Raw genomic sequence first — 27765 nt, forward strand, 5'->3', positions numbered from 1 at the left:
ATTAATGTGTATCTTGAAGATTTTATTATGATATCAAGTTATTCCAAAATTACATTTCTATTTTATATTTATTTGAAAAGCTAACAAAAAGTTTAACACATTTGAAAATGCCATTTGTAGTTTTGTATCTGGCCCATTCACTTATGTATATATAAATTTGGATTACATATGTTTTAATATCCCAACAGCAGTATCCCACCCGACAGAATGCCGGCAGCGGGGTGAACACTAAGAGTCCCCTTGTGGGCTCATTGAGCTCGCCATGGTGCAGGCTCGGTGACTCACTGCGCTTGCCACAGGATTTATTCCCACTCTATGTGTGTCATGGACATCCACGAGCGGGAATAGCCCAGGCGCACTTGGATTCCGGCTGGTGGCTGGATCTCTGCATCTGTATCATGAGCGCTGGGATCCCGACAGCCAGCATTTTAACTGCATCCCAAAAATTCTAGTGATGAGCGAGGTTCGGTTTTACTCGGTTTTACTCGGTTCTCAAAACGGCATCTTATTGGCTATCCAAAACACGTGACATCCGTGAGCCAATAAGATGCCGTTTTGAGAACCGAGTAAAACCGAGTAAAACCGAACCCGCTCATCACTAAAAAATTCAACATTTTATTTTAGGCAAGCATTGAGAAGAGTGGTTGACATTCACATTTCCAGGAATATAATTTTATGTGTTAAGTTAATGTAAAACAGCTTTCCCTAAATATTTGTTATATAAGTTCTGAAAGTACCATTTTATGGATGTTGTATAAGCATTTATTTGAGATATAGTACAAGATTCAGAATTTTTGTCTTTTTATGACAAATGGTTAAAGATTTAAAATTTCCAGGAAGCAAAAAAGGAATAAAAGGAAAGTAATGTAATAATAGTTTTTATGGTTTCTGCAATATGATTACAATAAAGGGCTTTGCATGATATCTTGTGGACTGACTTTTCATATTAATGTATTAAAAAAGTAGATTGTATGTGCATGGCCTATGCCAATTGTGAAGTATTTATGACCAGGGCTGTTAAGATAAACTGTAGTCTTGGGAGAGACAGGGGATGTGGCCAAATTCCTGGCCATTCCCATTCAAAACAAACAATGAAAAAGACAATGCAGTTGGCTGCAAGCTATTGTCACATCGTCACTCACTGTGGAGGGGACCCTTTCTGCTATTACACAGCCCGCTGGGCTCCTCAGATAATGACAGGCATGGGTTATAAGTACACACCCATTTCTCAGTGCCCCTTGGGTTATATACCTCAGTATTTGATGTACATGCATTGCTTTGGATATCGACTACATGAAATTGATAGAGGAGTAAATAATATTTTATTTTACATTTATCAAAGTACCAGTGTTTGGAATTTGTTTATTCATTGAACTTGTGCTTAAAAATTGATCATTTTTTTTATCTTCACGCTTTTGTTCTAAAGACGAGTTTTAAGGATCCTGCACTAACCAATCAAGAGATACTGTAGTTTCCTCTGTAGTGGCAAAAGCCATGGTGGTGGCCTTGTGTATATAAAGACTTCAGTTGACATTTACTTTTCACTCAGAGGGCAGTGTGTAATACAATTAAATAGTTATATAGTTAGGAAACAGCATACCACCTCCCTAAATTATCAACCAACCCCAGGTTTAGAAAGCATAGTTTGCTTAGTATAATTTGGGAGGACAAGACTATGAGGTCCAGCGGCATCTGCTACTTACATTTAGTATGGGACTGCTCTGGGTCCTAGCAGCTGCGCACTGGATCCGGCAAGTGCCGGGACTGGTGCATGTGCAGAGGGCGAGTTATGACTGCACATGCACAATCCCCATTTTTCTATGGACTGCATCAGTTGCAGCCCATAGAAGCTGGCTATGGCTAATGAGGAAGGGAATGGCTTCCTACAGGAAGCCAGCTTTCTGCAAATCACAGCCTATCTGGCAGTCCCAGAGGGAGGAAACACGTCCCAACGGAACTGCTTTATGTGTCTGTGACTGACAGGTAGGACTTCCAATAGGAACTGCACGGACTGCATCTGGCTTAAATGACACTGAGCTGGGTGGCAGTTTTTTACCTGGGGGGCTACAATCCTACAGCACATAGGTAAAATCCACTACTGATAGGGTCCCTCTGTCTTCATGGTAACCAGCCCCAGGCTACTTCCTGTAGTCTGCAAGCCACAAGATGAAAACCCTTGGGGCTACTCCTTTGTCACCCTACAGTGGCACCAGGCAGGGGCATTTCTACAGAGGAGGGGGCCAGTGTGCACCTCCTTGTGGGCCCCCTCCTCTGCACGGTGCTGTAGTCTCCAGCATTGTGCCGGAGTCCATTGCGCATGCGCAGGTCTCCAGAAACATGGCGTCCACCATGATCCGGAGACCAATTTGGCTACCGCGCATGCGTGGCGGCCATTTTGGCTGCGATTTCTGGTGCGATCACAGCTCCCAGTGCTGGACTCCAGAAAGGTAAGTATTAAAATGGGTGCAATGGGTGCGGTGTGAACCCCCCCTGGACCCAAGGGCCCGTGTGCACCGCACCCATTGCACCCATTATAGAAACGCCAATGGCACCAGGATATATGAAAAGATCTGGATAAATTATGCTTTTAGTTCAGCTATAATGTACAGAGCCCCCCAATATTGTTATTCGAATCAGTTTACTTTACTGTAGTATAATATTCAGGGACCCTAGATATCTCTTTTCATTACACTGGGACCATTTACTGTAAGTTTGTAAAGTTGCCTCTCCAGACTTTCCAAATTGTAAATTAGTCTAACCCCTACAGTGTAGGGTTTCAGGTAGAACCACTGTGTTTTTCAGCTTGGAACTGGTAGCCCCTGCATGGCTGTCCTATGGCAAACAAAGTAGGAATGGTTTTCATAAAAGACGGGTTCTATGGGGGTCATTCCGAGTTGTTCGCTCGGTAAAAATCTTCGCATCGCAGCGATTTTCCGCTTAATGCGCATGCGCAATGTCCGCACTGCGACTGCGCCAAGTAAATTTGCTATGCAGTTAGGAATTTTACTCACGGCTTTTTCATCGTTCTGCCGATCGTAATGTGATTGACAGGAAATGGGTGTTACTGGGCGGAAACAGGCCGTTTTATGGGCGTGTGGGGAAAAACGCTACCGTTTCCGGAAAAACGCAGGAGTGGCCGGAGAAACGGGGGAGTGTCTGGGCGAACGCTGGGTGTGTTTGTGACGTCAAACCAGGAACGACAAGCAGTGAAATGATCGCAGATGCCGAGTAAGTCTGGAGCTACTCAGAAACTGCTACGAGTTGTGTAATCGCAATATTGCGAATACATCGTTCGCAATTTTAAGATGCTAAGATTCACTCCCAGTAGGCGGCGGCTTAGCATGAGCAAATCTGCTAAAATCCGCTTGCGAGTGAACAACTCGGAATGACCCCCTATGTTCATTGTCACCCTACAATAGAAACAATCCTTGGCTGGTACAAATTACAGTTGTTTGAAGATTTAGGGGTTGGACACATTACCCACAAATCATTGTCTGTTTTATTGTACAGAGTTTTGTTTCAAGTCCCTGTCCACCTCCTATGTGTGTCATAGTTATTGCAGCTGTGTTACAAAGCTTGTCCAACACAAAAACTTCCACCTATACAGTGGAAAGGTCCTGTTTTTCTGCTTTTCAATGTTTTTTGTCACAGGCATTATTATACTGTATGTAGAAATGAGCACTATGTAAATTCAGTTTAATGTGAAACTTTAAATGTCTCTCTTCACTGAGAATATTGAAGAATTTTTTTTTACAGTTTTGAAACAAAGTCAGTAAATCATTGTTTAATGTTTTATTGATACGATTATTTGATGCTTTAATGATGCATTATTATGTCTCTGTGACAAACTCACTGTAATTGGAATCTGTTATGGCAATCCATTATTTAATCACTTCAGGAATACACAGTAGCTGTTTTCATTTCTGTATTTTATTTTAATCTCACCATGAAGACAATAAAGCTAAACCTGTACTAGAAGTACAGTATTCATTTTAATGCAAGATATGTGCTCCATCATATAAACCAGCCAGATCTTATATATGATGGAATAATATGATAATTGTCCAGCCTCTTCTTATTTGAAGATAGCTGACATTTTTGCAGTATTAATTATATGCCATATCTACCTCTGGTGGGCTTAGTGTTTGGAAGAGAGTGTAAAAACTGTGATGTATTCATAACTAAGTGATAGCTGATATAAGACAAAATAATTTTCTCTTACATCCTAGTGGATACTGGGGAACTTTACTTTAGTACCATGGGGTATAGATCGGGTCCACTGGAGCCTGTCACTTTAAAATCTTTAGTGTGTGTATGTGTGTGCTGGCTCCTCCCCTCTATGCCCCTCCTATCAGACTCAGTTTATAAAAATGTGCCCAAGGAGTCAGGTGCATTTCTCTGGAGCTCCAGAGATTTTCCTTGATTTTTTATTTTTGTTATTTATTTTCAGGTAGTACTGGTTGGCAACCAGTCTACCTGCTTCATGAGACTTAGAGGGGTTACCGAACCAACCTCCTGAGGATTAATGGTTTGCAATCCCAGCTGACAGGACACTGAGCTCCTGAGGTGCTATTTCACACACCATACTGTGTGTGCCCACTCCAGCAGCTAGCCACCACCCTCTAACAGATGCTGAAGATCGCAGGCGCGGTGAGTGTTAACACCGGGGTCCCAGTTATCGGGTCCCCAGTGCGGTTTGGCGGCATGTCACGCGGCAGTCATGGGCCACGAGCTGCTGTTCCCGCCACGGACTACACTGGCTCAGCGGGCTTTATGATCCACTGTGCTCACTGTCAGTAGGCTTTGTGTGTACTGTATGTTTTAATTCAGCCAGCAATTTAGTGGGACCGTGCGCCATTACAGGGGTGGGGCTTCCCGAAGAGCAGGACCAGAGGTGGGAAGGCGCCACTTCCTGCTGCTGCGGCTCATCAAGGCTGCATGCACGCTGCTCCTCCATGGACCCACGCTGTTACAAACTCTGTACTGGTACCAGGGGGTCATAGCAGCAGGGGAGCACATAACCGGTAGTGCCGCTGCACATATATAAGGTGATACACATATTTTCACACACTGCATTGCTGTGTTCTGTGTGCTGGTCTCCATTTCTCTGTGTCACTCCAGGGGTTCTCTAGGGTCTGTGTGGAGGTGTTTTTCTGTGAGTTGAGCTGTACTATGGTTGTGTACAATTTGTCTGTTGACATGGTATGTGTGCTGCTTGTAACTCTACCCCTTCTTTTGTGGGGTCCCTCATGTGTGAACAGTTCTCCGTATCTCCACAGGGACACAGTTCACAGGCTCCTGACTGGCTAGATACTTTTAAGAGCATGATTCACAATGTGAATTCAGAATTAGCTGCAGCTAAGAAGAAGAGATATGTGTTAAAACAGTCTATTTATTGTATGTCCAAAGTAGCAGATACCAGAAAGGCTTCACAGCCCCCTCTGTTGGTTTCACATAAATGCTCACTGCCACAGGTGCTACAGTCTGATTATGATTCTGACTAGCATGATATGGATGATGATGATGATGATGATGATATGGATGAGGACAACTCTCTGTCCCCCGGGGTGGAGGTGCTAATTTATGTTGTAAGAGAGGTTCTTCACATACCAGATCAGAAGGCAGAACCAGATGAGGAGTTATACTTTAATGTTAGACCCAAGACCTCAGTCATATTTCCTGTGTCTAAGGAATTAAACTCCCTGGTCAGGGAGGCATGGGTGAACCCTGACAAGAAATTCAAAACTCCTCAGAGGTTTTTTTTCTACTTTTCCCCTCTCAGCTGAGAACAGGAAGGTATGGGAAAACCGATCTGTGTCCAGACTTTCTAAGAAATTGGTACTGCTAGTGGTAGGGGCTATATCCCTAATAGACCCTTCTGACTGTAAAATTGAAACCACTCTCAAGGCAATATATATGGCAGCTGGCATAGCACAGCACCCCACAATAGTTTGTGGTTGGATTTCTAGGGCAGTAGTCAAGTGGTCTGATAATATTATTAATGGATTAGACACTCTGCCCCAGGATGAGGTCATTACTCTGCTGCAACACATACAGGATGCTGCAAATTATATGAGCAAAGCTATAAAGGAATTGTGTAAGATAAATGGCTGCACTACTTCTATGGCAGTTTCAGCATGCAGAGCTCTGTGGTTACGTCCATGGTCAGCAGACGCAGATTCCAAAAATGGTGTAGAAAATCTTCCCTTTACAGGTGATGCCTTGTTTGGGGACAAGTTAAATAAATGGATCTCCTAGTCAATGGCGGGTAAGTCTACCTATCTGCTGTTGGCTGCACCACCTGCTAGACGCTGTTACACAGGACCCTCCTTGCAGTCCTTTTATGTGGCAAGGTTCAGAGGCAGGGGCTGAAGGGTCTCCACCACTCCCAGAGGATCTCGTGGTAAGTCCTGTAAACCTGCAACTGCTGCGTCCCTGGACCAGACCACCGGATCCCCTGCCACTAAGCCTTCCGCATGACAGTTGGCCCCAGCAGCAAGGTGACTTTCAGGTAGGTGCTCGCCTTCAACACTACGCCCATGTGTGGGCGAAGTCCTGTCAGGATCCTTGGGTGAGGGATCTCATTTCCCAGGGATACCGTTGGAATTTCAAGCACTTCCTCCTCACAGATTTTTCAAATCGGGCTTACCAGTTTTGCCCGCAGCAAAAGTTACCTTGCAAGAGGCTATTCAAAAACTTTTGCGGACAGGAGTGGTGGTTCCAGTACCTCCTCCATTACGCAACTGGGGTTTGTACTACAGTATTTTTGTTGTTCCAAAACCAGACCGTTCGGTGTGACCCATCTTGAACCTGCAGTCTCTAAACCCATATCTGCGGGTGTTCAAGTACAAGATGGAATCCCTGCGGGCAGTGGTGTCCAGTCTGGAGGAGGGGGAATTCCTGGTATCTCTAGATGTCAAGGATGCTTACCTACACATTCCCATGTGGCCCCCTCATCAGGCTTATTTCAGGTTCGCCATATTGGACGACCATTTCCAGTTTCAGGCCTTACCCTTTGGCCTATCCACAGCTCAGAGGGTCTTCAGAAATCTCACCTGGAACCAACCCAACGTCTTCAGTTCCTGGGAATGATACTGGATTCAGTGTCTCAAAAGGTGTTTCTTCTGATAAACACAAGTCCTTGGCTATCCAGGCTATGGTCCACTCAGTGCTCCGTCCTCTCAAGGTGTCCATACATCTTTGCATCCGCTTGCTCGGCAGGATGGTTGCTGCTTACTAGGCAATCCAATATGGCAGATTTCATGGCTGGCCATTTCAGCTGAATCTGCTGGACAAATGGTCGGGGTCTCACCTTCATATGCATCAGGAAGTGACCTTATCTCCAAAAGCCCGGATTTCTCTATTATGGTGGCTACATGTTCCTCACCTGGTAGAAGGCAGGACTTTCAATATCCACTCAAATATTCTGACAATGGATTCCAGTATGGTAAGTTCAGGAGTCTGCTCTGCCGATAAACATCCTGGAACTCAGGGCAATTTACAATGCTCTTCTGCAAGCTTTCCATCTCCTGATCAGGTGATCCAGGTTCAATCGAACAATGCCACGGCGGTGGCGTGCATAAACTGACAAGGGGGAACAAGAAGCAGAGCAGCGATGCAACAAGTGTCAAAAATACTCTACTGGGCAGAGGCCAACGCAATGGCCATCTCAGCCATATTCATTCCAGGGGAGGACAACTGGGAAGCAGACTTACTAAGCAGATACAACCTCCATCCAGGGGAATGGGACCTACATCCCCAGGTGTTTCAACAGTTTATTCACCGGTGGGGCTTTCCACAGATAGATCTGATGGCTTCCTGTCTCAACAAGAAGCTAAACTGTTACTGTTCCAGAACAAGGGATCTGCAGGCTATAGCAGTGGATGCGCTGACAACACCATGGATGCACCAGTTTTCCCTCATTATTCCTCTTGAAATCTATCCACAGTTTTTATTATTGGAGAAACACGTAGCGCCAGTTCATATTTTCTTTTCACAATTTTCTATTGGGACTGACAATCCCTACTGGCAGCTGTGACAGCGCGTCTGGGCCTGTTTGCTTGCACCAGTTTGTGTACCTGTTCCCTCCTTTACCGCTAATCCCAAGGGTTCTAAAAAGACTAAGAGGGGAACATGTTCAAGCAATTCTAATTGCCCCAGATTGGCCTCGACTTGCATGGTACTCGGACCTCCTATCCATGGCTCTGGAGGATCCCTGGTCTCTGCCCATTCAAAAGGATCTTCTTCAACAAGGTCCGTTAATCTATCCAGACTTACAGCGGCTATGTTTGACGGCTTGGAAGTTGAGAGGGAGATTCTAGCAAGGAAATGTTTTCCCTCCAGGGTTATTTAACTATGGTCCAGACAAGGAAGATGGTTACGGCAAAACGTTATCATATCTGGAAAAAGTATGTTTCCTGGTGTGAAAGTAGAAAAGTTTCTCCTGTGGAATTTAGAATTGGTCGATTTCTACTTTTCCTGCAAGCGGGAGTGGATATGGGCCTACATTTAGGCTCCTTCAAAAGTGCAGATTTCAGCGCTTTCTATTTTCTTCCAGAAACAACTTGCCATGTTGCCAGAAGTACAAACTTTCCTAAAAGGAGTTCTTCATATGCAACCGCCCTTCGTACTTCCCACAGCTCTGTGGGATCTCAATGTGGTTCTGTCCTTTCTTCAATCGGATTGGTTTGAACCCTTAAATAGGGTGGAGTTGAAATTTCTTACCTGGAAGACGGTGATGTTATTAGCATTGGCGTCTGCCAGACGTGTCTCTGAATTGGAGGCCTTATCCTGTAAGAACCCTTATTTGATTTTTCATGAAGACAGGGCGAAACTCAGGACCCAACCTCAGTTTTTGGCTAAAGTGGTTTCTGTCTTTCATGTGAATCAGCTCATTGTGGTTCTGTTATTGTCTGACACTTCCGTTGGTCCAGATTCCTTGAATGTGGTGAGGGCTCTGAAGATTTATGTTAAACGGACTGCTCATCATTGGAAATCTGACTTGCTGTTTGTACTTTATGATGCCACCAATATTGGTCATCTGGCTTCCAAGCAATCAATTGCTCGTTGGCTCAGGTTGACTATTCAATGCTCTGGATTTGACGACATCTATTTAGGCCTACTCCACAAGGTCTGTGGACTCTTCCTGGGTGGCTGTCTGGCGGTTCTCGGTCTTGCAGTTGTGCCGAGCTGCTACTTGGTCTGGTTCGAACACTTTTGTTAAGTTCTATCGGTTCGACACCTTGGCCAAGGGTGACCTTCAGTTTGGTCAGGCAGTTTTATAGGGGCCTCAGCACTCTCCCACCCATTTGGGAGCTTTTGGACTTCCCCATGGTACTAAAGTACAGTTTCCCAGTATACACTAGGACGTAAGAGAAATAGGAATTTAATTCCTACAGGTAATTCCTTTTCTCCTAGTCTATAGTGGATACTGGGTGCCCGCCTCAGTGCTTCGATTCCTGCTTACCTGAGTGTTTGGTTGGTCCGCCGTTGCAGTCCCCTTACATTGTTGGGATAGCTTTGCTATCCTGGTTAGGTTGGTGTTGCTATCCTCTGTTCTGGTTAGCGCCCTCATTTTTTCGGTTATGGTTGTGTGTTGGCTTAGTGCCTCACCGCTGTTGTACCTGTTTTCTTCTCTCATGGTATGTCCGTCACCTCGGGTACTGTTTCCTAGACTGAGTCTGGTAGGAGGGGCATAGAGGGGAGGAGCCAGCACACACATACACACCCTAAAGGTTTTAAAGTGCCAGGATCCAGTGGATCCGATCTATACCACATGGTACTAAAGAACAATTCCCCAGTATCCACTACGGACTAGGAGAAAAGGAATTACCAGTCGGTATTAAATTCCTTTTATTCCTCCACAGGGGGGGATTTGGGGGAAATGTTTAAAATATGTATAACATGGTGCCCCTTTTTCCATAGTTTTGCCAACAAGAGGGTTATGTTTCTATTTCATTAAACCATGTAGGAACAAGGGGGGTCATTCCGAGTTGTTCGCTCGGTAAATTTCTTCGCATCGCAGCGATTTTCCGCTTAGTGCACATGCGCAATGTCCGCACTGCGACTGCGCCAAGTAAATTTGCTATGCAGTTAGGAATTTTACTCACGGTTTTTTCCTCGTTCTGGTGATCGTAATGTGATTGACAGGAAGTGGGTGTTTCTGGGCGGAAACTGGTCATTTTATGGGAGTGTGTGAAAAAACGCTACCGTTTCTGGGAAAAACGCGGGAGTGGCTGGAGAAACGGAGGAGTGTCTGGGCGAACGCTGGGTGTGTTTGTGACGTCAAACCAGGAACGACAAGCACTGAACTGATCGCAGATGCCGAGTAAGTCTCGAGTTACTCAGAAACTGCACAGAGATGTCTTATCGCAATATTGCGAATCTTTTGTTCGCAATTTTGATAAGCTAAGATTCACTCCCAGTAGGCGGCGGCTTAGCATGTGCAAAGCTGCTAAAAGCAGCTTGTGAGCGAACAACTCGGAATGACCCCCAAGGTGCAAGCAAATACACACTTTATTAGGTAATATGACTTGGATAATGCACACTAAAAGCAGCCACACACATCTTTTGGTGAGATAATGTCATCAAACACTACCAAACATGTAAAACATATGTAGAAATATCACCAACAAAATCCATCAGCACTCAGTCACAACATGATACTCCTCAGATGTATGGTTTCAATAAAATGGCTTTTTCTTTTGTCCTTTTGGTTATCCACAATACTTTAAACTTGGTCCTGTTATACAGCTCAAAAACATAAAGGGAACCTCATAGTGTAGTATGCTATTTCATCAACAAATACAGAAAGCAATAAATATTGAGACTCCTACATGAGGTGGTTTACTTTTTGAGGTAGTGCACATAAAGGGAGCGGAATCTGCCAGGATAGCTGACAGTCCTAATTCATCCACTCTATTTCAATATGAGACTTTCATTTGATCCTCATATGTGCCCATAAACATAGAAATCTCCAAATAGTGTGGGACAGTTTTATTCAACACAAAAGATACAATTACTTATAATAACAGTGATATGTTGTACTCTCACCAGATAGTAATGTATACCTGGCAAGCAGTAGACATAAAGTCAATGGTGAAAAAGGTAAGTCAGGCATCCTCGGATTACACAGTCCAACTGCCAGGTAGAGTACAAATAATATCCAAGAACAGTTCCTCCTCCCTTACATGTTTTGATACTATATGTGTATCTTCCTCAAGGCATGAGGAGATAATGGAACTATACCAGGCTTTATAGTATACTTCTCTGTTAAGTACAAAGATAATTCCAATTTCAGACATAGACCATTTACATACTAAAACCCTATACATAACATCTCCCCTCCACTCCAGAATATGCTGTTTCAGCTTTAATTTGCAATAATGTGTCACTTTAATCCCACCAAAAGGCTACATGTCCACTGGTTCAGGTGCATCAGGGATCATTGTCCTCTTTATCCCTATTCATTCTACCAACTGAGCCATATTGTGGGATTGGACTTTCAGTTTCCACCAAACACACACTTTAGTTGCATTTTCTTATACACAAAAAGAATAAGTAGTGAGTTTAGAGATAATATGATTCCATGGATTGGGCTAGAGGGTCTCCCCACATGCTGCTCCCTGGTCACCTTGTTTGGACCCTTAATGAAAGCATTTTTACAGATCTGTAAATAAAAATGGATGCTAAGCTCAGGACAACAGGACTCTAAATGTTGACATGAGCCAACAGGGAGATTTGAGCTTGGTGTGTGATCACAACCCTGTAATGCACAATAGAGAAATGGTAAAACAGTAGGTTCTGGGGAAACCCATACTAGGAATACAAAACTTTTCTGGTATTTCAGAAACCACCAGAGGGCTAATATATATATATATATATATATATATATATATTAGTGATGAGCGGGTTCGGTTTCCGAGAAACCGAACCCCCCCGAACTTTACCCTTTTTACACGGGTCCGAGCCATACTCGGATTCTCCCGTATAGCTCGGCTAACCCGAGTGCGCCCGAACGTCATCATCCCGCTGTCGGATTCTCGCGAGATTCGGATTCTATATAAGCAGCCGCGCGTCGCCGCCATTTTCACACGTGCATTGAGATTGATAGGGAGAGGACGTGGCTGGCGTCCTCTCCGTTTATATAGTTATAGTTAGTTGATCTGATTGCTACTGCTTAGCTTATTGTGGGGAGGATTGGGGAGCAGCTGTTAGGAGGAGTACAGTGCAGAGTTTTGCTAGTTTTTTTTTATCCGTTCTCTGCCTGAAAAAAACGCTCCATACCATATCTGTGCTCAGCCTCAGTGTGCTGCATGATATATCTGACTGTGCTGAGTGCTCACACTGCTTAATTGTGGGGGAGACTGGGGAGCAGCTATAGCAGGAGTACAGTGCACAGTTTTGCTGACAGTGACCACCAGTATACGTTTGTCTGCCTGAAAAACACTCCTGTGGTGTCTTTTTTTCTTTATACTATAAGTATAAACGCAGTCTGCTGACAGTGTCCACCAGGTCCATTATACTGTATATAGCAGTACGGTAGGCCACTGCTGTACCTACCTCTGTGTCTTCAGTCACTCGTCGTCATACATAAAGTATACTATCCATCCATCTACATTGTATACCTGTGGTGTCTTTTTTTCTTTATACTATAAACGCAGTCTGCTGACAGTGTCCACCAGGTCCATTATACTGTATATAGCAGTACGGTAGGCCACTGCTGTACCTACCTCTGTGTCTTCAGTCACTCGTCGTCATACATAAAGTATACTATCCATCCATCTACATTGTATACCTGTGGTGCCTTTTAGTTGTGCGCATTAAAATATGGAGAACAAAAATGTGGAGGTTAAAAAAATAGGGAAAGATCAAGATCAACTTCCACCTCGTGCTGAAGCTGCTGCCACTAGTCATGGCCGAGACGATGAAATGCCATCAACGTCGTCTGCCAAGGCTGATGCCCAATGTCATAGTACAGAGCATGTAAAATCCAAAACACAAAAGATCAGTAAAAAAATGACCCAAAAATCAAAATTAAAAGCGTCTGAGGAGAAGCGTAAACTTGCCAATATGCCATTTACGACACGGAGTGGCAAGGAACGGCTGAGGCCCTGGCCTATGTTCATGGCTAGTGGTTCAGCTTCACATGAGGATGGAAGCACTCATCCTCTCGCTAGAAAAAAGAAAAGACTTAAGCTGGCAACAGCACAGCAAAGAACTGTGCGTTCTTCGAAATCACAAATCCCCAAGGAGAGTCCAATTGTGTCGGTTGCGATGCCTGACCTTCCCAACACTGGACGGGAAGAGCTTGCACCTTCCACCATTTGCACGCCCCCTGCAAGTGCTGGAAGGAGCACCCGCAGTCCAGTTCCTGATAGTCAAATTGAAGATGTCACTGTTGAAGTACACCAGGATGAGGATATGGGTGTTGCTGGCGCTGGGGAGGAAATTGACAAGGAGGATTCTGATGGTGAGGTGGTTTGTTTAAGTCAGGCACCCGGGGAAACACCTGTTGTCCGTGGGACGAATATGGCCATTGACATGCCTGGTCAAAATACAAAAAAAATCAGCTCTTCGGTGTGGAATTATTTCAACAGAAATGCGGACAACAGGTTTCAAGCCGTGTGTTGCCTTTGTCAAGCTGTAATAAGTAGGGGTAAGGACGTTAACCACCTCGGGCCATCCTCCCTTATACGTCACCTGCAGCACATTCATCATAAGTCAGTGACAAGTTCAAAAACTTTGGGTGACAGTGGAAGCAGTCCACTGACCACTAAATCCCTTCCTCTTGTAACCAAGCTCCTGCAAACCACACCACCAACTCCCTCAGTGTCAATTTCCTCCTTACCCAGGAAAGCCAATAGTCCTGCAGGCCATGTCACTGGCAAGTCTGACGAGTCCTCTCCTGCCTGGGATTCCTCTGATGCATCCTTGAGTGTAACGCCTACTGCTGCTGGCGCTGCTGTTGTTGCTGCTGGGAGTCGATCGTCATCCCAGAGGGGAAGTCGGAAGACCACTTGTACTACTTCCAGTAAGCAATTGACTGTCCAACAGTCCTTTACGAGGAAGATGAAATATCACAGCAGTCATCCTGCTGCAAAGCGGATAACTGAGGCCTTGGCAGCCTGGGCGGTGAGAAACGTGGTTCCGGTATCCATCGTTAATTCAGAGCCAACTAGAGACTTGATTGAGGTACTGTGTCCCCGGTACCAAATACCATATTGGTTCCATTTCTCTAGGCAGACGATACCGAAAATGTACACAGACCTCAGAAAAAGAGTCACCAGTGTCCTAAAAAATGCAGTTGTACCCAATGTCCACTTAACCACGGACATGTGGACAAGTGGAGCAGGGCAGACTCAGGACTACATGACTGTGACAGCCCACTGGGTAGATGTATTGCCTCCCGCTGCAAGAACAGCAGCGGCGGCACCAGTAGCAGCATCTCGCAAACGCCAACTCGTTCCTAGGCAGGCTACGCTTTGTATCACCGCTTTCCAGATTACGCACACAGCTGAAAACCTCTTACGGCAACTGAGGAAGATCATCGCAGAATGGCTTACCCCAATTGGACTCTCCTGGGGATTTGTGGCATCGGACAACGCCAGCAATATTGTGCGTGCATTACATCTGGGCAAATTCCAGCACGTCTCATGTTTTGCACATACCTTGAATTTGGTGGTGCAGAATTATTTAAAAAACGACAGGGGCATGCAAGAGATGCTGTCGGTGGCCAGAAGAATTGCGGGCCACTTTCGGCGTACAGGCACCGCGTACAGAAGACTGGAGCACCACCAAAAACACCTGAACCACCTGCCCTGCCATCATCTGAAGCAAGAGGTGGTAACGAGGTGGAATTCAACCCTCTATATGCTTCAGAGGATGGAGGAGCAGCAAAAAGCCATTCAAGCCTATACATCTGGCCACGATATAGGCAAAGGAGGTGGAATGCACCTGACTCAAGCGCAGTGGAGAATGATTTCAACGTTGTGCAAGGTTCTGCAACCTTTTAAACTTGCCACACGTGAAGTCAGTTCAGACACTGCCAGCCTGAGTCAGGTCATTCCCCTCATCAGGCTTTTGCAGAAGAAGCTGGAGACATTGAAGGAGGAGCTAAAACAGAGCGATTCCTCTAGGCATGTGGGACTTGTGGATGGAGCCCTTCATTCGCTTAACCAGGATTCACGGGTGGTCAATCTGTTGAAATCAGAGCACTACATTTTGGCCACCGTGCTCGATCCTAGATTTAAAACCTACGTTGTATCTCTCTTTCCGGCAGACACAAGTCTGCAGAGGTTCAAAGACCTGCTGGTGAGAAAATTGTCAAGTCAAGCGGAACGTGACCCGTCAACATCTCCTCCTTCACATTCTCCCGCAACTGGGGGTGCGAGGAAAAGGCTACGAATTCCGAGCCCACCCGCTGGCGGTGATGCAGGGCAGTCTGGAGCGAGTGCTGACATCTGGTCCGGACTGAAGGACCTACCAACGATTACTGACATGTCGTCTACTGTCACTGCATATGATTCTCTCACCATTGAAAGAATGGTGGAGTATTATATGAGTGACCGCATCCAAGTAGGCACGTCAGACAGTCCGTACGTATACTGGCAGAAAAAAGAGGCAATTTGGAGGCCCTTGCACAAACTGGCTTTATTCTACCTAAGTTGCCCTCCCTCCAGTGTGTACTCTGAAAGAGTGTTTAGTGCCGCCGTTCACCTTGTCAGCAATCGGCGTACGAGGTTACTTCCAGAAAATGTGGAGAAGATGATGTTCATTAAAATTAATTATAATCAATTCCTCCGTGGAGACATTCACCAGCAGCAATTGCCTCCAGAAAGTACACGGGAACCTGAGATGGTAGATTCCAGTGGGGACGAATTAATAATCTGTGAGGAGGGGGATGTACACAGTGAAAGGGGTGATGAATCGGACGATGATGATGAGGTGGACATCTTGCCTCTGTAGAGCCAGTTTGTGCAAGGAGAGATTGATTGCTTCTTTTTTGGTGGGGGCCCAAACCAACCAATCATTTCAGTCACAGTCGTGTGGCAGACCCTGTCGCTGAAATGATAGGTTCGTTAAAGTGTGCATGTCCTGTTTATACAACATAAGGGTGGGTGGGAGGGCCCAAGGACAATTCCATCTTGCACCTCTTTTTTCTTTCATTTTTCTTTGCGTCATGTGCTGTTTGGGGAGTATTTTTTTGAAGGGCCATCCTGCGTGACACTGCAGTGCCACTCCTAGATGGGCCAGGTGTTTGTGTCGGCCACTTGGGTCGCTTATCTTAGTCACACAGCTACCTCATTGCGCCTCTTTTTTTCTTTGCGTCATGTGCTGTTTGGGGAGTATTTTTTTCAAGTGCCATCCTGTCTGACACTGCAGTGCCACTCCTAGATGGGCCAGGTGTTTGTGTCGGCCACTTGGGTCGCTTATCTTAGTCATACAGCTACCTCATTGCGCCTCTTTTTTTCTTTGCGTCATGTGCTGTTTGGGGAGTATTTTTTTGAAGGGCCATCCTGCGTGACACTGCAGTGCCACTCCTAGATGGGCCAGGTGTTTGTGTCGGCCACTTGGGTCGCTTATCTTAGTCACACAGCTACCTCATTGCGCCTCTTTTTTTCTTTGCGTCATGTGCTGTTTGGGGAGTATTTTTTTGAAGGGCCATCCTGCGTGACACTGCAGTGCCACTCCTAGATGGGCCAGGTGTTTGTGTCGGCCACTTGGGTCGCTTATCTTAGTCACACAGCTACCTCATTGCGCCTCTTTTTTTCTTTGCGTCATGTGCTGTTTGGGGAGTATTTTTTTCAAGTGCCCTCCTGTCTGACACTGCAGTGCCACTCCTAGATGGGCCAGGTGTATGTGTCGGCCACTTGGGTCGCTTATCTTAGTCACACAGCTACCTCATTGCTCCTCTTTTTTTCTTTGCGTCATGTGCTGCTTGGGGAGTATTTTTTTGAAGGGCCATCCTGCGTGACACTGCAGTGCCACTCCTAGATGGGCCAGGTGTTTGTGTCGGCCACTTGGGTCGCTTAGCTTAGTCACACAGCTACCTCGGTGCAAATTTTAGGACTAAAAATAATATTGTGAGGTGTGAGGTGTTCAGAATAGACTGAAAATGAGTGGAAATTATGGTTATTGAGGTTAATAATACTATGGGATCAAAATGACCCCCAAATTCTATTATTTAAGCTGTTTTTTAGAGTTTTTTGAAAAAAACACCCGAATCCAAAACACACCCGAATCCGACAAAAAAATTTCGGTGAGGTTTTGCCAAAACGCGTTAGAACCCAAAACACGGCCGTGGAACCGAACCCAAAACCAAAACACAAAACCCTAAAAATTTCCGGTGCACATCACTAATATATATATATAAAACAAGACAGCAACTGGTAATAAAGATTCATTTGGTGGTGCAGTGTCCAGAAGGGTTTAAATTTAGGTACTCACTTTTTCCAGCACAGGGAAAAAGAAAAAAAACAGCTCTTATATTTTGATGGAAAAAGTTCCTGTAGAAAACCATTGTGTTGTGGTTGAAACAGCTGTTGTGCCGCTGCTGACATACGGACTTCTATTGTTCTGTAAGAATAAAAAGAACCTCTTTTTTTTCCATCAAAACATGAGTGCTGGGTTTTTTCTTTTTTGTGTGTGCTGGAAAAGAACAAGTGAGTGCCTATATATATATATATATATATATATATACAGGAACAAATGAGGCGGCACTTCCAGATTTTAAAAGGTGAAAAACTCTTTAGTGGTATTACAACATTTCGGGGACTTTCACCCCATCATCATGTTAACCAGTGATTTGTGTAAAACAAACATTTATACTCACCAATCCCTCTCCCCCCGGCCGCTGTCACAGGACTGCATCGAACACTTCTGGGTTCCGTTTGCTAACGTCACCAGAAGTGACGGAATCGTGGGAAAAGTGCCGAAGAGGAAGCTCAGAGTGTAATGAGCACACAAAGCATTTCCTATGGTAACAAACAACAGATACCCACAATAACAACACCATGTGCAAAATACAGCATGTCATATGATGTGAAGCGTATGCTTCACAAATAGTGATCAAACCACACATCTATATAAAATTTAAAAACAATACTTATAATAAAAAATGACGGTCACTGGCAGTGTAACACACAGTGCTATATCTTAGTATAAATAGTTATAAACCTAGAAAATAGAAAAAATATTACAAATACAAATAAAAACAAAAATAGCACTGGCAACATTGTTATATAACAGCAAACGTATAACATAATCTCATGATGGCAAACACTATGCTGCTATGTAAGGAACTTGATCCAGCTCTATAATGACAGGTGCCCAACAACGACTGCACTGCTACTTTACTTGTGTATACTGTATGTGACTAATTAGCCCCTGTTTATAAAAAGCAGGACAGACTGAGGGATTCATTCAAACCTTTAGGGTTAACCGTGTCCAAAGTAGATATCCATCTAGCCTCAAGTTGTAAAAAAAAATTAAAACGGTCCCCACCCCTATAGGACTTAGGAACCTGTGCAATCATTCTGTAATGTAAAGTGGACATGCTATGCCTGGCTAAGGCAAAATGCTGCGCTACTTCCTGGTCACTAGTACCTGCATTGAGTGCGGCCCGGATAGCCGTTCGATGCTGAGCAACTTTCTCCTTGAATTGTCTCTCTGTCTGCCCACATAGTGTAGGCCACATGGGCAAGACAGGAGATACACCCCGAACTTGGATGTGCAAGTGAGGAAAACTTTTATAACAAATTCTTTCCCTGTTTAGGGGTATCTGAATTTGTTGCCCGTAATTAGGGCACTGCATGTTGTGCATCCTGTAAAATGATAGCAGCCCCCTTTCCTGCTTAGGAAGTATTGTTTAATGGGACCCATACCTGTAATATTGTTTTTTACTACCAGGTCCTTGATGTTAGGAAGTAACTAGGGAGGAGACAAGTATTTCTCAATGAAGCTAGTTCCGGCTCAGTTTTAATAATAGGCCACAACCGTTTCGCTCTTTTACTGGTCACCTTGCTCTTGGTTGTGTATATGTTAACCCAGGGTAATATTTGTGTAGAAGACACAGGAGCCTTAGCTTTTTCCCCGGATCAAATCTTGTCTGTCAAGTGATAATGCCCTAGCTTTAGCTTGTGAGAGCAAGGGACTAGGATATTCACGTAAGGACAATTTCTGGGTCATTTTTTCTATCTCTGCCTCTCTATCAACAGGATTACTAGTGATATGACTGGCCCGTACAAAACTGAGAGAATGTTAAACTGTCTATTTTGGCCCTTGGATGAAAGCTATTGTATCTTAAAATAGTGTTTCTGTCCATAAGCTTTACATACAGATTGGTCACTATTTGTTTATCCACTATACTAATGCTGACATCCAAATAGTAAATTTGCTTCTGACTGATATTTGCCGTTAATTTGGCTGGACAATCTGATTGGTTGTGTCACTGAATTAGCTCCTCCAAGCTATTAATATCCCGACCATAACAGCAAGATATCATCGATATAACACAAACTGTGAAAAAGAACTGTCAGAAATTTTTTTTGCGTGCTACTGAATGCATGAAGGAGTTAGCATATGACCGTGCCACGCAACTCCCAATAGCACACCCCGCTTCTTGTAGGAAGAAACCTCCATCATACAAAAAGTAATTATGGTACAACGTAAATTCTAGAAGCTTAGAAAAAAACTCAATGTCAGGGCCTCTAAACAGTGAGTTGTCAGATATCAACTGATGTACTGCCCTAAGTCCCAGGCTGTGCGTGATGCACGTGTACAAACTAGTGACATATATGCTAGTCAGAATTAATTGTCAGGGATATCTACAATTTCATCTAGAATTTTCAGCAGTGCCGATGTATTCTTCAGATATGTGAAAATATTGCCATCACGCAGCTGCTGCGGCCCGCCCACCTGCTAGATCCGGACACACCTACGTTGCCCGGACCGCTCCCCTAAAATGGTGGCCCAGCACCGCCGGCCCGCCCCATCCCACCCAGCGAATGCCTCTGCCTGTCAATCAGGCAGAGGCAATTACTGGGCAGAGATGCAGATCGCATCTCTAACATGTGCCGGCTCACTGCGGCGCCGGCACATGAGCAGTTTAGACCTGATCACCTGCTGTGTGAAAATACACAGCAGGTGATCAGGTCTGAAGTAGGCCCCTAGATCGGAAGCTTAATTTGACAGTGGAAGTCTGACAGGTAAATGCTATATACTGTAAAGCTCTGCCTAAAACTGGCTTTCCTATGGCAATAACAAATTATGTAAAAGTTAGAATACATTCGCTCACACGTAGATTGTATACTGCAGTTCAATTTATTTGGCACTTACAGTACTTTAATACTTTTTACATGTTTTGATCTAGGCAGACACTGTACATTCAATTAGTTATTTATATAGTGCTAAACAATGTACATGTATCTGTTTATTTTGTAAAGTGCAAACATATAGTGCAGCACTTTACAGAATACATTTAATCTTGCACAAAGCCATAAAAGTCCATAGTGGATACACAAACAAATTGATCAGAAGAAACAGAAACTACCAGACCAGTATGTCTTTGTATCATGGGAGGAAACTTGAGCACCCAGAAAATACCCATGCAAATGCTACACTGTGAAGCAGCACTGTAAAGAAGCAATATTTAACACTGTGTCACAAATACTGTACTTATCTTTTGTCATATATCACATTTCTATCCATAAAAAATCAAAATATGAAGAAAATCATCTTGTGATTTTTTTTAATCAAAGTGCATATGCAAAAATCTGTAGTGAACAGTTCCAGATCCATATGAATAGAAACAGGGGTGTAGCCAGAACTTTGTGGGCCCCATAGCAACATTTTGAAAGGCCCCTGTCAGAATGCTTCTCGAGTGACACCTCTCAGCAGCAGTTGTTAATTTTATGCCACATAATAGTTCCCTAGTTAATTTAATGAACCACAGTCATGTCCTAGTTCATTTTGTGATCCCTAGTAGTGCCCTACTTCAAATTATGTCACATTCTAGAGGTGCCAGTACACAGTATGCAACATAGTACCCCCAATTTACATTATGACATAGTGTCCCCCAGTACATATCATGCCACAGTTTAGTGCCTCCACTTTATATTGTTCCACGGAATAGTGCCCCAGTTCATATTATGTAACATTACAGTGTACCAGTTCATATTAAGTAACAGTGTAATGCCCTCCGGTTAATTTTCTACCACATTACAATGAGCAGGTCCAGGGACATTAATAGCTATTGTAGGCCCCAAGGCAAAAGATGAAGGCAATTGTGAAAAATGTATATAACATGTGTAAGTTTCACAGCAAAGATGGGCCCCTCTCAGATCTGGGCCCTATAGCAGCTGCACACCCTGAACCTATGGTAACTACGCCCTTGAATAGAAATTAGTGAGCCAGAGACAATTGTGGTAAGAGTCAAATTGACAATATTTTAAGCCTTTTATGAAAGAAATGAAAACTCTCTTCTTCAGCCAAAACAATGGCAACATAGGGGTTACTTCCCAGAAGAATGAAGAGATGTTTTACGGTTAAATATATTTAGCCTTTTTAACTACAATATTTTCATACAACAAGCAGGGTTGAAGTGGTGGAAATGGGAAAACCTAAGTATCCATATACAGTACTAAAGTATATATTATTTTTATGCAAAACCAAATATTTAACAAACGAATCACCATTTGTGATAAATTATTTCTCCAAAAACACCACAGTGAATGTCATTCAGTGATGCTGTTTTTGCATATTAATATGTTTTTTGAAAAGTCCACAACTTTTAAGTATTTCCAAAATATTTTTGCCACATCATACACAAGTCATACATATGTCTAACATTATAACTTTGATCAATGTGGATCAGTTCTGGTTGTCACAGTGCCTTTGAGAGCACTTGAGTCATTACTTGACCAGGTTTCCAGGCTATTGTGTACATACTGTACATGTGCTAGATGTGAGTAATTAGAAATAGTACTTTGTTTGCCACAAGAATGTAGTTGCAATTATAGTCTCTGTCATAGAGGTAAATGTTATAGCTGGCGCGATGAGAGGCGTCAGCAGAATTCCAATGAGTCTACCCAATGTTTCAAAGGGACAATCATTTAAAAAAATTAAAATCTGCTTGGTTTTGTGTTTTAAATGATGGTCCCTTTAAAACTTTGGGCAGACTCATTGGGAACCCTCCGATGCCTACATCACATTTACTATTACATATAGTTTAAGGTGGGTCAAGTAAGCAGTGCATTTGAAGCAAACATGAAAAAATAATGGGCCTAATTCAGACCTGATTGTAGATGTTCTAAATTAAGCACATCTACGATCAGTCACACAGACATGCGGGCGGACACCCAGCACAGGGCTATCCCTCCCCACATGTCTGGCCCGACCCCCCCACACACACACAAGTACAAAAGCATTGCACAGCGGCCATGATTTTGTACTTTAGGAGTACCTCCCTGCCAGTGCAGCTCCTGCATGCTGGCAGGAGCTACTCATCACTGTGAGGGTCTCAGCGGCTGCGTGTGACATCACGCAGTCGCCACGGGTCGCCCCCCCAACAGTCTGGGCATGCCTGCATTACCCGGACTGCGCCCCTAATCGGCGTCCGACTGCCGCCGTCCGCCCCCTCCCATCCAGTGACCGCCTCTGCCTGTCTGTCAATCAGGCAGAGGCGATCGCAGGGCTGAGACAGCCGTCAGCTGTCTGGCATGCGCCGGTGCACTGCGGTGCCAGCGCATGCGCAGTTAAGACCTGATCGGTTGCTGTGCTAAAATGCACAGCACTGATCAGGTCTGAATTAGGCCCAATGTGCGGTAAATCCACAGAATACTATTCTTTGGCTTGACTTTTGTACTGTACTTTAGGAAGGATGGAAAACATAATAAGCAATAATCTTTCAAAAGAGCCTGGATCAATAGACAATTTAATGGCACTTCAAGATGTGAACATAAATTAGCCCTGTGTGCAAAAGCAGGTCCACTGGTGCAAAATAATAGCAATAAAGCTACCTGGTCATGAATTACTCCCGCTGACTCATTATTAGGAAATATAATGTTGCTACTGCAAACATGTAATAACTATTCTATTAATTTGTGATCAAAGAAATCTGCCACTTACCCTTTACCATCATCTAGCCAATTACTGTGCTGTCAGAGTAGACTGAGAGTTTATAACACAAGTGTCAGGCTCATCAAATTCCTAGCTTCTTTTAAAGCAAGCTTGACATCTTGACAGTTCCAATAATATATATATATGCCTGCATATATCTATAATATCATATCTGTCAAATAGTTATTGCATACATAAAACATTACTCTATACATATTCTATACATGCCATAATAAAACATGCTTTATATCTGGATAGAACTGTTTTACACTAATATGTTTATGCACTAAAGGACTTAACTGTACAACCATTTTAATAAGAATTTTCAATAAACATCTGTGACAATAATTTCCTTGTTTGTCAGTGACTGAGTGATCTGAATAAACTTGACTGTGGAATATGTAAAAATGTGTATGCAGCCTTAACTCTCAGCTGTCAGTTGTTGGTGATTTCTTTTGATTTTCTCAATTCTTTTGTCATGCTTTATCAGTGCTGAGAACACTACTACCCTTTATACACCAAAGTCCCAGGTCTTGCATGGGATTTTGAACACAGTTTCAAACTGGGCAAAACCCGGGATAGACCCCATTCACATCACAACTCTGACCCAAGTTTTTCCTGGGTCAGCACTGTTCATACTTCACATGGACACAATGCCAGTGATTGGAGATGATATCATCTCCTTGTGCCAGAATGCAGATCTCTTGATGCTGTGAACGAGACCCCGATCAGATGACCCGGATAACCCATTCACACTGCCACCTAACCCGGGTCCTTCCTGAGACCAACCTTACAAGCTACCTGGTTGGATTCCTGCTTAAATGGACCCAAGGTAACCCTTTTTACACCAAGCCATAACCTGGGTTAACTTGGCAATAACCCAGGTCAAAAGCTCAGTGTAAAAAAGCGGTATTACTGTAAGACACAATTACAAACTAAATCAAACTGTTAAAAAGGCTTTATAGAGTACTTGCAATACTGAATGCAAAATAATGCAGTAAATAATAATAATAATAACTGTAATCTAGAGAAATTAAATAAATCACATTGGTACTATACTTCCTTTCACTGGGCTAAATGGCAAAGTTGTCAGTGGCGAGACATACATACAGCCATGTCTTTTTCCCACCTACCATTATGTTTTCATTGGATGCTGCTATTATGTGAATGTACTTTCAGCCTAGGAACCTGTGTGTGTATTTTTTGTGGCCCTGTTACTGTACCTAATAATCAACACATATTTTGCATGTACTAATCTATGCATTTTACCTTCTATTCTTGTGTTACATATTTGGTTTTGCATCATGCATGTCTTATTATGCCCATAATAGAGGAGACAATTAACTGTTAGCTATGTTAATAAAGAAAGTGGTTATTTTTGATAAATCCCTAAGCAAGTTAGGCACAATTAAAATAAACTAAAAACAAATATTAATAAGTCAAAAGTATTTGCAGTGTGAATAGTCAAGAATTAAACAGAAAGCATATTTAATATTAAAGATGTATGCAAATTTAAACTCAATTGTACAATAAGTGTTGCACACCATATAATTCTATATACATCATTGACATAAGCTGTTATTTATACTTCTTTTACTAGGTCTTATCCGATTGCAAGAACTAATTAAAGCTCCATCTCGCTACAACTTAAGACTCAAAATCCGCCAGTTACCCATTGACACAAAGGATGCCAAACCACTGCTAAAAGAGATGAAGAGAGGCAAGGAGTTCCATGTCATCTTTGACTGTAGCCATGACATGGCAGCAGGCATACTCAAACAGGTAACCATGATTATTTTGTAGATTACTGTTACATTACACAATTATTAGAGAATAATTTTATACTTTTACCATTGTGGCCTATTACTTGCTGGAATGTCAGTAACATTACTACAAAATTAGTATTTATAAACAGAAGATGAAGTTTAAGTTTATATTTATCTTATTAGACTAAACAGGAGGTTATTAAAGACCCAAAGGCAATCAGGATTGGAAATGAATCTCAGTGTTAGTGTTACGCACACCAGTGCTAACAGGAGTATACCGGTGTATGAACAGAGACGGAAGCGAAGCAAACAAACTCACAGACAGTATAACATAACATACACAGGAGGTGATGGAATAACTAATAAACACAAAGTGAACGGAGAAGCCCAAAGGCTCAGGAATTGGGTGTCTCCCTAGTGTCAGGAATGCTCAGATGGAATAGAGCGGACAATGAAGTGATGTGTAGTGATTTAACATGTGGAGCACCTGAAATGATGTTGCTAAGAGCAACAGAAAAAACCCCAAAGGGTTACCAACGGGTGTGGGAATAAACTCCTTGGTCAGAGATAGAAATATAGACACAAGGAGAGTATCCACAATCCTAACCCCCACTTGCAGGGCACAGGTTCAGCTTACTGCCACTAAACTGACACCTGGACGCCCTGCACAGTGAGGGAGGATTAAGCAAGCAGGTCTGAGAGTACAGCCGCAAACCTGCTGGGTTCACAGAATAGCAAATGAACCCCAGCAGGTCAAACAACTGACTCCAGTCTTACTGCTAGGTCCAGATTGGCAGAATGAAGTACCGAATCCCAAGGCCTATTCGCAGTAAGCAACAAGTAAATACAAAGTCACACAGTACTAGCTAACTCTCTGGAACTGACTAACAAACAAAGATTCAGCAGCATTTGCCTAGCCTGAGAGGATGGTTTATATAGCAGGTGCTGTCCACGCCCCACTCAGACCTCACAGACTGTGAGCACAAAACCAGCGCCGGATTCCCTGCCGTGCACAGAGCCTGTAACCACTACACAGTAAAAACCCAGACCGGAGTATCAGCTGCGCTCAGGTTACTTCGCTAACACTTGCCTCCCGGTTGCCATGGCGACGTGGCAGCACAGAGCAGGAGATCCTAACAGTTAGGGATATTTGATATGTTGTTGATAATAGTGAACTTCCTACAAAATTCCTTTTATTGACCCTACTGTATGAAGCATAAATTGTGTACATGAATACATATTGTGAATGGACTGTGGTGGTCCTATTGAACTGTATTCTAATATAACAGAGTACAAGTGTTCTAGGGTGACAGATCACTCCCATTATGTAACTAAACTAATGATAACTTACATGTACTGTATGTTAGGCAGTACTGCCTATTTTATAAGCAGAGTTGCAATTAGTGAATGTGGGGCCCTATACAAATTAAACATCCCTTATTCCACCTACAAAACCCTTGCGCAGTGGACATAGAGATGCAGTGTGTAGCCCTAGACCATTATTTACCACTCTGTATGAAGAATATTCCTAGTTATTCCCAACCCCTAATCCTATTCCTCCCTCTAGGGCAAGCCTGGACAACCTGTGGCTCTCCAGCTGTTGTGAAACTACAAGTTCCAGCAAGCCCTTCTTCACTTTTGCTATTAGTAAATGCTAAAACTGTGGCAGAGCATGGTGGGATGTGTATTTTTACAGCTGGAGTGCCACAGGTTGGGCAGGCCTGCTTTAGGACCTAATCCTAATGTTGAGATTATGTCAATGTTGACATTTCACAGTAGACTTACTATGCTGCAGCTTTTGCAAGTCTCTGATTCTCGACATTTTTGAGCATGACATTTAAAATATCAATTATATTAAATGCACACACTTCTTCAAATAATAGTATTGCTGTTTTAAATTTTGGTGTCTAAAGAACACAGAATCAACAGCATACGCAAGCTTCTGTAGACAGCTGCCCAAAAGTAATAGCCAGCCCTATTTTATATCTAGATATAGCAATACATTTATGTACAGATGTGCTCAGCAACACTGTACCAGGACCGTGATGGGTATGCTTCATTGCATGCTGCCCTGTATGCTTCACTAGCTGGCTCCCATAGACTTCAATGAGTGGCGGGTGCATTTGCCCACCGGCTCCCATTGAAGTGAATGCATATCGGGAGCTTAAGCCTCGCTATGCAGCAAATTGTGTGCTGTGATACATACATATCGCAGTCACAAAATAATAGGACATATCTGTATGTTCTGTATATATGTATGAATTCATTTGTCACAATTTCTGACAAATTGCATGGTAGAGTATTATCAGTCAAGGTTTTATTGGGCAAAAAGATCATGAAAAAGCACATTTTATTTGCTGTGAAATTTAGTTAATTTCCTCCCTATGTGTTATCAAAAAAATACACTATTGCAAATTTCAATTGCTAATGGCAAATAAGTCCAAAACCTACGGCAATTCAGGAGAGGTTGGCTGTCAATAGAAAAACACATTTAAGAGCTAAGATGCTAAAATATGTTATCTTTAAATTGATAATAAATGTGCACCATGGACTGATAGTTCATGAAAAATTTTTAATTGCTTGTAAAAATAGTTTATGTTTACATATTGATTTGTAGCACTTCAAAGATGTTGTGAAATTAATGTAAGTCTTTAAATGCCATACACTTTAAAATCATATTTACACTATTGCAGTACTTAAAATCCCCAGGAATGTTGTAAATATCTAAAACTATTTACCTACAAAAAATACTCAAGCTATTGTGAAAATGTATTGCTTAAAGCCATCTAGTATGCATTATTTATAAAGATATTAATATTTCAGGAGTCTAGCAGTGAGCAACCTTTCATTTAATTTTATTGTCAGCTAAAATAAGTTGTCA

The 27765-nt window shown here is 43.1% G+C and overlaps 1 protein-coding gene across 1 annotated transcript in view; it reads left to right on the forward strand.

Annotated features, from left to right (window-relative positions):
* GRIK2 (glutamate ionotropic receptor kainate type subunit 2) overlaps positions 1–27765 on the forward strand; it is an 839395-nt gene that overhangs the window by 360822 nt on the left and 450808 nt on the right. Inside the window, exon 5 of the mRNA XM_063917041.1 lies at positions 24719–24900. Within this exon, the coding sequence (XP_063773111.1) occupies positions 24719–24900 (182 nt within the window). The remainder of the gene's footprint in view (positions 1–24718; positions 24901–27765) is intronic.

Source organism: Pseudophryne corroboree, chromosome 4 (genome assembly GCF_028390025.1).
Source record: "Pseudophryne corroboree isolate aPseCor3 chromosome 4, aPseCor3.hap2, whole genome shotgun sequence".
Lineage (NCBI taxonomy): Eukaryota > Metazoa > Chordata > Amphibia > Anura > Myobatrachidae > Pseudophryne > Pseudophryne corroboree.